Raw genomic sequence first — 13,492 nt, forward strand, 5'->3', positions numbered from 1 at the left:
CCCAGCACAGCCGCACCAGTTGCCTTCCTCCTGAGGAACACTTTCTGAGTGTCCCATGATCCCTCTAACCAGCTCAGCCTCTGAAGTCCTCATCACAGGAGTTGCGGCTCCATCGGGCCACATCACAGATCCAGAGCGATTCTGCTGTCTCCTCCATCCCTGTGGAATCCATTCAGCTCTGTCTATGCCCATAGCCCAGGCAATCATCATCCTCATGAAGACCAGACAGCAGCCTTCTGCCCCATCTCTGACCCATCCTCCATGTGGACCAGAGGGAACTTTCTAGAAACCCACATCATCTGATAGCATCAGGTTCCTGTCACCTCAGCCTCTCCTGCTCTCTCCTGGCCACAGAGCCCACTGGAGAGAGAGGGACAGGTTCTCCTGGACTCTGAAGCATGCCATTCCCTCCCGCACCCTCTAGAGATTACCATCCTGCTCCCTCTACCTGTCTTCCTTTTCTGGATGACTCCCATCATCCCCTCTTTGTCTCCATGGCTCCCTCCTCTCCTGTCTTCTTTGGGATCCCTTAGGATTCCGACCAGATCATGGGACTCCAGAAGGCAGTGGGCCTGTTTTCTTTCTTGACCCCCATGTTCGCAGATCAGAGTGAGAGTCTCAGTGCCTACCATATGGGCAGGACTCCCCTGAGCCTCCATCCTCCCATCCCAGGTCCTCTCTGATGCTCTCAAGTTTGTGGGCCCACTCTCTCCTGTCAGAATGGCTTTTCTCAGCAAGATGGCAGATGCTGCTGAGAGCAGAAAAAAGAAGACTGTTGCACGTGCTGGGTGTAAATCAGCCTGACCATCATGGAAGAGGGCATGGAGAGGCCTCAAAAAACTAAAAATAAAACTTCCTCACGGTTCAACATTCCCACTAGTGAAGACACAGACCAAGGAAATGAAAGTACCAGTACTGTGTCAAAGAGACCGCTGCACCCCTGCTTAGTATTCACAACAGCCAAAACATGGCATCCACCAGCAGGTCCAACTGCGGTGAGGAGACAAAGAGAACGTGGTACATCCGCAGGATGGAATATTATTTAGCCTCAAATAAGGACGGAAACCCTGACAACGTGGCTGAACCCAAAGGGCATTACAGGGAGATGAGCCAGGGACAGAAAGACAAATAGTGCATGACATCACTCATCTACGGTGACCAGAAAAGGCTGACACATGCAAGTGCAAGATAGGACAGAAACTAGCAGGGGAGGAGGAGGCTGGCGAGAGGCTGGCCACCGTACAAAGTTACAGTTAGGAGGGAAAGGGGCCGCTGTTTTGTGGCCCAGAATGGTGACTAGAATTAACAGTTGGCTGCATAGTTCAAAACTAGGGGGTAGAACCAGGGAGGGAGAGGGGTGTCTTATCACAAAGAAATGATAAATGTTTGAGATCAGATCAGTGTATCATACACATATCAAGACATAAAAGTGTACTCCATAAATGTGAACAATTATATAGTGGGAAACCGCAGAGTCAGGATCCTCTAACTCTTTACCTGGGCTCTGCCCACTCACCGTGGCTCTGACTGACTGACACGGAGTAAATCTATCCTAGCTCTGCCTTTTCAGGTCTGCCTGCCTGCAGATTAGCCTGTCAGTGCCTTTCTCCCCGTCTTTGTTAATCTCCAACATCAAAAGAGCTAGGAGGAATGACCCGGCTCAGCCTCTGTGGCTCACCTTGTGCTGCCAGCAAGCATCTTGCTGAAGGACTACCACGGTGGGTGGCGCCCGCTCGATGGATGCTGCAGTCCTGGGGCTCGGGATCTTCGTTATGATGGCTCCCCATGAGTTCCCATTCTCCCCAGTTTGATCTGTAGAACCAGACTCAGAGACAGGCAAACATCCAGTCAAACATTTACTTGGGAGTGAAATCAGGCAGCAGCCCTCTTCCTGGTTTCACAACACTTCCGGCTGCTCTGATTCTTATTCCACAAACGCGGGCTCCTCTCCTCTCTTCTGTTGCCTCCTCCTTGGCCTCCCTGATCTTCCTTTCATTACATCCCCCCAACTCCTACAGCTGTGGTCCAAGGACCCCCAGCTGTCTGTGGAGGCTTTGTCTGGCAGCTGTGTGCCCAAGCTAGCTATAAAAAATTATTATAGTTAATAAACCAGGACTCCAAGCCATAAACCTGGACGACTGGCTTAGAGGTTCTCCTTGGACACTGGCAGCCAGCCTCTTGCTTGGAGAAATGAGGGGAGACAGATTTGAGATTGAACCCCAGACTCACGGCAGAGCCTGCTAACTGCCCATGGCTGAGCCTCACATTCTCCGGGCGGAAAGTATCTGCTACTCGGTAGTTTTTCCCCATTAAGGCCAGGCTCCAGCCACCCTGGCCTCTAAGAGCAAACACCCAACAAGGATTCTTGTGGGACGGGTGCAGGAGTGCTGGGTGCCCCCTCCGCACAGTGTGCTTAAGGACTGAGGGAGCCCGCCACTTCTGCTTTCCCATGGGAGGGGAATGGCAAGAGCTCGGGAACACGAGACCTTGAGACACCATGCTAAGAACATTGGTCTCTACATGCTGTCCCCTCACAGTCTAGCCCACAGGCAAGAAAATAAAGTTGACTTACTTGTAAGCTGGCAGTGACACATGGGCTAGCTTGTCACAGAGCTTACCTGACCCTTTCTGATACTTCCTAGAGCAAGAGTACTTTGTCAGCACCTGAAGTCCCAAGTCCCCTATTTTAAGAATAAGGCTTCAGGTTAGCCTAGTGACGTCCTTAAGGGCCCTGTCTCCAGAGATGGTCACATCCTAAATGCTAGGAATTCATGTTGGCATCCGAGCTTAGAGCCTGCCCAGACAGTCTAATCAGCTATAGTGGGAGAGAGGTTGGAACACGTGTGGACACTGATATCCCAGACAGTGGGATCACCCACTTGCTCTTTCTACCGCTGCCCGAAACAGCTCAGCTCCACCCACTCCTGCAATGTCATCTTGGCTTGAGCCACATTCATCTCCTGTCATACAGATGAGTCTTCTGGATGTGTGCAAACCTGATGGGTGCTGTGGTTTGAAATCTTGAGTCAGCTCCACCATTAAGAAGTCTTGTAGCTTGTAGCCAGGTAAGCCGTCAGTCTCCTGCACCCCATCTGAAAATGAACTGCACCTGGGTTATGGGTATTTGAAGCTAAAGTGAGCAAAGACAGTGAAGATGTTTAGTCGAGTACCTGACTGTGAATCCCAACCAGCTGAGCATCCAGTCACACCACAGATACTGGTGATTGCGTCCCGGCACTCCTGATGGATCACAGCAATTCAGACGCCTGACTGATCTGAATCAACACGATGTTTAGGATACAGAAGAGGCTCCACCAATGCTTGGTATCAAGATGGACTTAAAAGAAATGTAGAAAGGAACACAGGAGGGCCCAGCCCAACTCAGCTCTCTTCTAGGTACCTGCAATCAGAGAGGCACAGGAAGTAGCTGCTGCTTCCTTGGAACGACAGTTCTCAAGTGCTGGTGCCCAGCTCTCTGATAGGCACTGACAGCCTATCTCTTCTGGAGGCGCCCACTGCAGGTCCTCCTGGCTCCTGGCCAGGCTGTTTGTGAATGTGTTCCACTTTCAGATGACCGTGACCATTCTCCTCACACTCTTAAGAAAACCTCATTGTTGAATTGTCACTGGCCCAGGGCATGATGGGAAGGCAGCCACCTAACCACCTAATGCAGAAAATCTAAGGCATTTGTTCCCAGGTGAATAAGTTAAGGGGAGTTTCACGTATGAGGCCTCAGACAAGGCTCCATATCTGAGGGGCTGCTATGAGCCCCCTGTGACCCCTTTCTGTTCATACCCCCTCAGACTTTCTTGCCTTCCCTCAAGGTTCTATGTTGAATCCTAACCTAGGAACTGACATGTGTCTAAGATATATTTTCACAGCTGATTTCTCTCCAGGATGCCAGCCTCTGGGAGGCTTCATGAATATTATTTCTTCTACTCAATGTACACTGATTCCTTTTCCCAGCTTTGGGATACATGAAGGGTCTCTCAGAGTCTGTCCAGGTCATTGATTTATAAAACAAAACAAGCAGCAAGGAGCCAGAGCCCTGTATAGAGAAGAGCCTATGACCCTCAACTCGAGACCTCTGTGGAGGGGGACTGCACATGGGCAGAGCCAAGACAGCAATGATGGAATGTACTAGAACCTAGTAGAGAAGTCACTGTCTTTGGTTTCTGTGCTTCTGTGGGTGAAGCCACAGAAAGAAACTGGACAGTGTGTCACAATGGCTGCACTTGCTTCCTGAGGGTTAGGAGCTCGTCATGGGACAACTCCCATTTCTTCTATAGAAATACGGCTTAATTATTAAGTTCAGGAACAAAGAACTCTGCTGTCTGGGTCACCTAGTGTGGTCTTATCACTGTGTGACAATAAGGGCTTTCTGGGGTTGGGAATGATTCTTGACTGGGAATTGCTTTTCTCTCTTTGAGAACGAATTTATAGTTGGCTTCCATTCCTTCTGTGTTCACCAATAGACCTGAGAACCAAATACATTAATAAATAAAACCAAACGCCACAGCCAGGCATTCCATGACTTTTGATCTGGAAGAAAATGATTTTTGCAGACTGTCCTGAGAAGGCTTGGCTCTCAAGAAGCCATTGAGTTGGTAGGACCAGAAGTCATTCGAAGGATACTTTTATAACATAAACAGTGAGAGTCACTTAAATCTAAAGGCATGCAGAGACAGAATAAGAGGCCTGAGCTGGGAGAATCAAAAACCAGGTCTTCTCTAAGAGCAGTGTGGCTTCTAGGGATAGAGTCTTGATCAGTCTTTACAAAACTTGGTGAACTCTGTCACTGTTGTAGGGGTGAATGTGGAAGGTGATGGGGAAGAGAAGGGGGGAGCCAATTAATACCTTTCTCAGGTGAGTTTTCATACTCAGGACTGGGTTAATTCGCACCATAGCTGGCTGTTTTAAATGTGTCCCTGCCTGGGGGCTGTAGCTCAGTTGGTAGAGAGCTTACCCAGCATGCATCTGGCCCTAAGTTCCGCCCCCATCACTGCCGGAAACAGAATATGTTGGCCTAGCTATGTAACCTTAACACCTGGAAGGCAGAGGTGAGAGGATTAGGAGTTTAAGATCATCCTTGGCTACATAGTAAGATCTAGGACAGCCTGGGCTACATGAGACTTTATCTCAACAATTGGAAACGAGAGCAAGGCAAGCCCCCTGGTGGTGTTTCTGTCTTGCAGTCCCCTTGCTGTTCTGCCTTTGGCCATGAGTTGAAACACAGTGGGCCCTCTCCAGAAGTACAGAAGATGCTGGCAAGATGCTCCCACCTTCCCCGGCTGCATAACTGTGGGACAAAGCTACCCCGTTGTTTATAAATTATAATTATTCTCAGGAAAACTAAGCAACCAGGCGTAAGTCCCCTCCTGCCTTGGGCTGCACTTGAGTGAGGTATCGGCTGGAGGGCTCAGAGTTGTATCTGAGCGCTCTTCTGTCTACAGCTGCTTGTTCTGAAGGTGTCGCTGGTTCTCACACCTCATTACCGACAGAAGACTCACACCTCTGGGCATCTCTCCTGATCAACTCTGGCTCTTCATCACAGGAAACTAGCATTGAGCCAACGAGAAACAGTCATTCTGGCTTTGTCCACACGGTGGCGCCTTTCCAGGATGCTAATTGCAGAAACCGTAGAAACCCAGCAAAGCATGGGAAGAGGAAAGGTAAATGTGCCTTCTAGTTTCACTCTGAAACACTGCCCAGAAGCAACTGAGACGAGGAAAAGGCTTTTTTTCAGCTTCTCTGTTACAGCTCATCAACGAGGGAAGTGCGGACAGGTGCTCAAGCAGAAACACTGCGTGCTGGCTTGCTCACCGGCTCACTTAGCTTTCTTATATAACCCAGGACCACTTGCCTAGGGTCTGTGTTGCCCAAAGTGGGCTGGACTCTCCTACATCAGTTAATAAGATATCTCCTGCTAGACATGCCCACAGGTCAGTCCTACCTAGGCATTTCCTCAACTGAGGCACATGACCAAAAGCTGTGTCTAGGGCAGAGAATAATTTGGCATTTTTTAAAAAATGGGTCTTCAGTTACCTAGATATTAAAGTAATAACACCTGCCACCACTATCACACAGACCTCTTCTCTAATGCTAGGTGTACACGGGAAGCTGCTGGATGTCTCCATTGGCAGTGTATGGTGTGGCCAAGTAGACAGGCTGTCAGAGGTAGAAGTTCACACGGGTGGTTGGCAACACTTTCTCTCTCAAGTAGTAGTGTGCGGTAAAGCCTTCTCAGATGTGACTGGGTAGATCTGTGGGATGAAGCACTTTTTCTGTCGAATGCTGATGTGCAGAAAATAACAGTTGGGGGAACACCAGATGCATATGCTTTGCAAGGCTGGAAAACAGAGTTAAACTTAAATGTCAACTTTTCAGAGGTGATTAGCCTGGCCAGAGTCAAGGCTTTTCCATATATAAGACTAACTATTCTCCCAACTGGCAAACTGTAACCAGGACCTGCCTGGAGGAATGATTGATATATATATATATATATATATATATATATATATATATATATATATATATATATATAGTTTCTGCACAGGCTACTGTTTATTAAATATGTCACTGTGTAAAGGTCAAGGGATCTTGCTTCAGTAGTGGGACATAAAGAGTTTTGTTTTGGTATGGGACAGAACTCTCCTTAAAGCCCTGCCCCACCCCCACCCCCATGCAGTGTGGGTGTCTTAGCACCAAGGCAGTACTCTGAGATAACCAGCTTGTGACCTGCCAGGCCTCTCTCCAGGCCTCTCTCCATCTCCTTCTACACCAGGCTGTGCCTTGCTCCCTGTGGTCCTCAGGCCTCCTGACTCTGCTTTTAATGCCCACTGTTGCGATTTCTGCTTATCCCCCACACACAACCTCCCCAGGAAACAGCTTCTAACACTTAGAGTCACTTGAGGAATTAACTTCTCCCCAACTTTCTGTGCCCTTCCTCCCCAGTACTTTTCTATTGTCACACTCATGGGTGGGGCTGGAGGGGCTCACCAGTTAAGAGTGTTTGCTTCTATCTCTATCAGAGAGCCTAGGTTCAGTTCCCAGCAGCTACATGGTGACTCACAGCCATCCATAACTCCAGTTCCAGAGGATCCAACTCTCCTTTTGTAGGGCAGTGGGCTGTGAGAAGCAGCTGGGTGCTTGTTTGAGCATGAGTTTCGAACCCCAGAACCTTTATCAGACGCAGGAGTTCAGCTCTGCTCCCAGGCCCTGGTTCTTTTCACTTAGCTTCAGTCCTCCAACAACCCCTCCCACAGAGAGGTTTATGACCATCGGTCAGGAGGAACGGTCCCTCAGGCTCTCCCACACGCAGATGAGGTATCTCCAAGCTCTCAGGTCAAGCCAATAGATATTATCTGCTGTCAGACCCTAACCCACCCCCAAAACTGTATATAAGGGCTCTATTTAGGGGAAGTAAAGACACGCATGTTCAAGAATCATCCTGGTGTCCGAGAGTTTTTGTCACAAGAGCTGTAACACTTGGGGAGAGCTCTGCTCTCCCAGAACCTGCCTAGGACACCAAGCTGTCTCCTTGCCAGCTAGCCGGTTCAGCACGGAGAGACAGGTGCAGCACCTGAGAGAGACCCGTCAGAGACAGCGACGTTGGGAGATCATCGTGAGACACCCTCCAGAACAAGGAACCCACATCCTTTGACCTCTGAGTGCACCAGTCACACATACGGTACACAAGCATTTATGTAGGCAAAATACTCATATGCATAAAAATAAATTTAAAATAAATAAAATGAAACAACAACAAGACATATTTCTTAAAAAAAAAAAAAATCCCAGGCATGGTGGTGCATACCTTTAATCTTAGCACTCAGAAGACAGAGTCAGTGGAATCTCTGTGAGTTCAAAGCTCACCTAAACTACACAGAGCATCCAGCCGGTGCTACATAAAGACACTCTGTCTCAAAACAGACAAATATAAAAGGAATACTGATGCCTTGCCTCCCCCAGGCCACCTTCTTGAGTGTCCTACGCTGGGTCCAGGACAGGCTTGGCATGCAGTGGGAGCCCCCAGAAAGTTTACCGAATGAAGGATGAGCAAACGAATGAATGGCCGTGTGGGGTGAGCTGAGACCCTCACTCAGCGGTGCCTTGACAAAAAAGAAAGCGCCCAGCTCTTCCACCGACCTGGTCAGAAAGGGATCTACCTCCACACACAGGAATGGTGCTGACTTGAAAGAAGGGCTAAGGCCTGCTCAAAGGAGGCCTTTCCTTACAGGAGGCAGGCTACCTTCTGAGAAAACGCATCCTGCCGGCAATGCAGCTTCTCTTCCAGAGATCACTGAGGAAAGCAGCAATGGATCTTTCATAGGAGAGGAAGTTCTGGGGCTTCTGCTTGGCCCTGGGTCTCTTATCCCATAATAGCTGTACTCTGTGTGTCAGGGTCAAGATGAGACCTACCAGTTGTCAAGGGTGTCTGTCCATTCAGGAACCCTGGAGATTGCTCCAGAATGGAGGCCCTGTGATCTGAACCAGGAAATGTGGGTGCCATCAGCCCTACTGAGCTGTGACTCACTATAAAGAATGGCCAGAGAGAAACACACAGAAAGCATCTTCTCAGAGCCCCTGAGGGCAGCACACATCATTTCAAACAGAAGTGCCATGACTAGGTTAAGTCTGAAGACTGAGTGGGAGAGCCAGGCTCTTCACGGCACTGATTCAAATCCACTTTGGGACATCAGATGCGAGCTTCTCCCATCTTGTAGAGTACGGCTTCAACTCTCTTCTCACAGTGCCTTTTCTCAAAGAAATTTCTGTATCAGTAAGCAGGTCAATAAAATAGGTTTATAAATAGAACACTTACTGGTAATAAATCAGAGAGAAATTTACTTTAAAGCCATTCTTCGGTAGACATACAGCTTTAACTTTTATTAAGGATTAAAGCAGATTTACATACCACGGATGTGACGTGGTTGTCCCATAATGACTGCAGTAAATTTTCCCACCAATTAATGGAATCCCTCACAGGTGTGCTCAGAGGTCCGCCTCCCAGGCCTTCTAGATTCAGTCAGGTTGACACCACCAGTCATCACAGAAACCCACACATCCTGCTGCCTCTTATGGAGTATCTGGTAGTTAAAGGCGCACTTGGCTTCTGCTGTTCTGGGAACCTGTCCAACTGGACTGGCATTTAAGAAGCCACCTTTATGGCAGAATCTCCTGTTGTCATATGTGGATGACAAAGGAGAGCCACATTTTTTAAAAAAGGCTTTCCAAATGTGTGTGTGTATGTATGTATGTGTGTGTATGTGTGTGCATGTGTACACATGTGTATGTGTGCACGTGTGTGTTTGTGTGTTTGCGAACACATGCATGTATGTGTGTGCATGTGCATATCTGCATTGTACAAGTGTGTATGTGTATATGTTTATGTATGTGTGTGTGTGCGAGCATGTATCCACGTGTGTGCATGTGTAGAGACCAGAGGAAAGTGTTAAGCATCCTCTCCATTGGTCCTTTGAGGCAGGTTCTCTTGCCAAACCTAGAGCTTCCCTTTCTCAGCCGGGCAGCCTCCAACCTACAGCAGTCCTGTCCCCTCCTGTCCCCTCCTGTCCCCTCCTGTCCCCTCCATCGGCACTGGGGTTATAAACCACCCAAGACCACATCTGGCTAGTGTCTGGGTCTCGGGATCTAGTCTCAGGTCCTCACAATTGAGCAGTCAGTACTCTTAACCACTGGGTAATCGCTCCAGTCCTGTGACTTTTCTCTCCTTTTTTTTTTTTCTCTTTTTTTCTTTTGTCTTTTAATTTTTTCTATTTCTTTACTTTTTTATAAATTCCTTGAGAATTTTATAGAATTTATTTTGATCAGATTCACCCCTTCCCTATCCCCACCCTCAAATCTACATGCATCTCCTTCCCTCCTTCCCTACCCTCCCAGTGCTGTGATAAAAAAAAAGAAAGAAAGAAAACAAAAGAAAAGAAAACAAACCTCCAATAACTTGAGTTTCTGCCGCCCATATACTCTTGGATGTGTGCACCTCCACTGGAGAATGGTCAGCCTATCCGGGACCTCTCACGTCAATAAAACTAACTCTCTTTCTCCTACCAACTATGAATCATCAGGAGCGCTTCCCCTGGGGGAGGGATTTCACCTCAGCCTCCCACCTCCATGCTGGAATTTTGTCTGGCTTGCACTGGTTTTGCTCATGCTGTTTCAGCTGCTGCAGGTTTATATATGCAGCTGCCATCCTGTGTCAGCAACCACCTCTGGGCCTTACGATCTTTCTGCCCCGCCTTCCTCAGTGATGCTTGAACCCTGAAAGGAGGAGATGTGATATAAAAGACTGATTTAGGGCTAGGCATTCTTAAGTCTCTTACTCTCTGACTTGACCGGCTATGAATCTCTGTGTTAACTGACATCTACTGAAGAAAGAATTTTCTCTGATGAGTGTTGAGAGATGCACTAATCTATGGATATACCAATAATTCACTAGGAGTAGGTGTGACAAGATGTCCTCAGAGCAGAATAGCAGTGGGTTTTCTCCAGGGGCTATGACCTGTCTAACCTCATTGTTCACCGTGAGGGTGTTCATAAAGATATTTTTATTCAAGTGTGTCATGTATTTTGACCACATTTTCTCTCCCAAATCTCCCTTTCTCCTCACCACCTCCGACTAGTCCCCTTCGTTTTGCCAAAGAGTCTAGTTTATACTTTAATGTCCTACATAAGCTTATGCACACACACACACACACACACACACACACACCTCTATGTATGATCCACATATATGAGAAAGCATACATGCATACGCTATTTTTCTAGTCTGGCTCATTTCCCTTAATGTGGGGCTCTCCAGATCCATCTGTTTTCCTACAAATGACATAAATTTATCCCTCTTTATAGCTAAATAAAGCCCCAGTGTGTGTGTGTGTGTGTGTGTGTGTGTGTGTATGTGTGTGTGTGTGTGTGTGTATCCCACATTTTCTTGAACCATTAATCTGTTCTTGGGCACTGAGGCTGAGTCCACAGCTTGACTGTTGTGACTAGTGCTGTGACAGACCTGCAGGTGTCTCTGTGATATGCTGCCTTAGACGCCTTTGGGTTGATTCCCAGGAGTGGTACAGGAGTGGTAAAGACATGTGACTTTCTCAGTGTCATAGTGACAGGAACATCCCCTGAGCCCACTGGGAAACTTAGTGGGAGGGCAGGCATGCAGGTTGTTATAATAATATAATATAATATAATATAATATAATAATGTTCCATCATTGCCCTAAGACTCTCCATTGCCTCCTCAGCAACACACTAAGAAAGTTCTGGCACCACACAGAAGTCATTGCACCATGAGGTCCTAGCTAAGAATTGACTGCAGTACCACCTCCTGCTACATCAGTCTGACCCCAAGTCCAGAATCTCTCATCAGGGCATGTGGATCAATAAATGCAACTTCATATTCCAGATTTTATACTTGCCCTGTTCATGCATGTCCAGTGCCTGTTGAGACTCTGGGGGTCACAGGGAGTAAGTCCCGGGGTCTTCAGTAAGGAAATGCCAGGCAAGCTTCCTCCAGCAAAGGAGACTCTTCTTCTTTGGAGTCCACACTGATATCCCCCTATCAAGTTTCAGGTGCTCACCGTTTCCAAACCCACGTTCTGACTTCGGCACTGGATCCGGCTTAGGCTGTGGATCCGGCTTAGGCTGTGATTATATGCAGTCCACACAACTAAACTGCATCCGTCATTTTCAGCAACGCTGGCCCTGCAGCTAAGAAATACGTCCCTCACTTGTTATTTTCATAAATAATTTAAGTGATTATCGGAGCTTATTTCTAGTGAAGCTCTCTGGCTGTTTGGTTGTGATCCGTCTTTGAGGGCTGTTTCCCGGGACCACTTCCGGTATCGGTTAATACGTCCTTCGGGATTTTATCAGATAACGGGAGAAAATTTAATGGAAGAAATTGTTAGCTAAGTAAGTCACGGGAGGCAAGTGCAGGAAGCAGCTGCTGCCCTCAGGACTAGAACAAAGGGAGGTTGGAATAATTCCAACTTGGAATCCCAGAGGAGAGGAGCTTTGGTGCAGAACCCCACACCTCGGCAGGGTCATACTGCTCAGCTGATAGGCGTGCCACCAGCCTTGCAGAAGGGACACTGTGAGTAAGGCTGGGGTAGTCCACTCTGACCTGGGCTGGACTGATAGGACATTCTCCCATCAGTACAAGAGCCACAGGATCATGGCTCAGCTCTCTGCCCCAGCAGCCGCTCTGCGCCAGGCCCTGATCTTGCTCTGTGTCGACACAGTACAGAGTCAGCTGAAGGTGAGAGAATTGTGAGGTCCCCTCTCTATACCTCCTCCCTCATCCATGTCCCTGCTCTCCGAATGTCCTATTATCCCAGCCCTAAACCCTGACCTCCTCCTGTCCTGTCCAGCCAGACCTCTTGGATCTGCTTGGTCTATCTCTCTGCACAGTGGCCTGGAACAGATACCCAGAGAGAAAACTGTGCGCCCCTTGACCTAATGCACCCTGTCCAGTGCCGGTCTCACTGCTCTATTTAGCTTTCCAGCAAGAAGAGGAATCCTCCGCGGTTCTTTTGTTCTGCGGCTTAGCATCTGAATGCATGTCTTTGCAGAAGTCTGCATCTTGCTGTGCTCACTGTATACATCGTTGAAGCCAAGCATGTTCCTTGAAAACCCCTGCACATCACTCACAAGACTCTTCCCCTGCTCTGAGGTGCTCCACTGGGAGTCTAAAAACACAGAGAGGCCTTCCAGGAGCGGCCTGGTGTCGGGCTATTCATGAGAGTGCCCTTGTAGTGCCCCACTGGAATAGGGACACCCGCTATTCATTGGATGAAATGGACAACTATGCATGCATCCACATTGGGCCATTAATTGGTTTTTCCTTGTGTTTATGCCCAGGCCCTGTGTGTGGCAAAAAGTCACATCCATTCTTATTGCTTAATCACTACCTAGGTGCCTGGGATCTCACCACCTGCCCCAGTTCCCTTCCCTATGAGGAGAGTTCACCCCCATCATTTCCCATAATCCTATGGGGCTCCCATCTGTGGCCCACAGTGTTAGTTGGATCCCTGAGAAGCGTACTGAGAGAAATAACTGACTCTGCTGGGCTATGGACTGGGGCAATTTAAAAGAGACAGCGGTGATCATCTTCAAAGCCTGGTATGTTTCCCCACCCAGACACACTCAGACTTTGATGCCCCAGGCTCAGGGCTGGAAAATGAATCCTTTGCTTTAATTCTCAGGGCCATTATGCATACATAATGCTTTCCCTACCATTTAAAAGGAATGTAGATCGTATGTAAATGCGCCTCTGTGGGATTGTATATTCCAACCTGCATTAAGCACACATGAATTTCACAGTGACATCATTCAGCGTCTGCTCGCTTCCTTGGTGCCTGCATAAAAAGCCGAGAAATCCCATGCTGTAGACATTTGTCATGTCTAGGTCACCCTGGCCTCACAGACTACTTTGGACCTCAGGAATGATGGCTCAGTTTGAAGGATTTTTCGAT

At 48.1% G+C, this 13,492-nt stretch overlaps 1 protein-coding gene across 1 annotated transcript in view; it reads right to left on the reverse strand.

Annotated features, from left to right (window-relative positions):
- LOC117708933 (stimulated by retinoic acid gene 6 protein-like) overlaps positions 1 to 1,835 on the reverse strand; it is a 37,676-nt gene extending 35,841 nt beyond the window's left edge. Inside the window, exon 1 of the mRNA XM_034502934.2 lies at positions 1,679 to 1,835. Coding sequence (XP_034358825.1) covers positions 1,679 to 1,698 — 20 coding nt within the window. The 5' untranslated portion in view covers positions 1,699 to 1,835. The remainder of the gene's footprint in view (positions 1 to 1,678) is intronic.
- Positions 1,836 to 13,492: the final 11,657 nt, after the last annotated feature.

This window comes from Arvicanthis niloticus, chromosome 5, assembly GCF_011762505.2.
Source record: "Arvicanthis niloticus isolate mArvNil1 chromosome 5, mArvNil1.pat.X, whole genome shotgun sequence".
Classification (NCBI taxonomy): Eukaryota; Metazoa; Chordata; class Mammalia; order Rodentia; family Muridae; genus Arvicanthis; species Arvicanthis niloticus.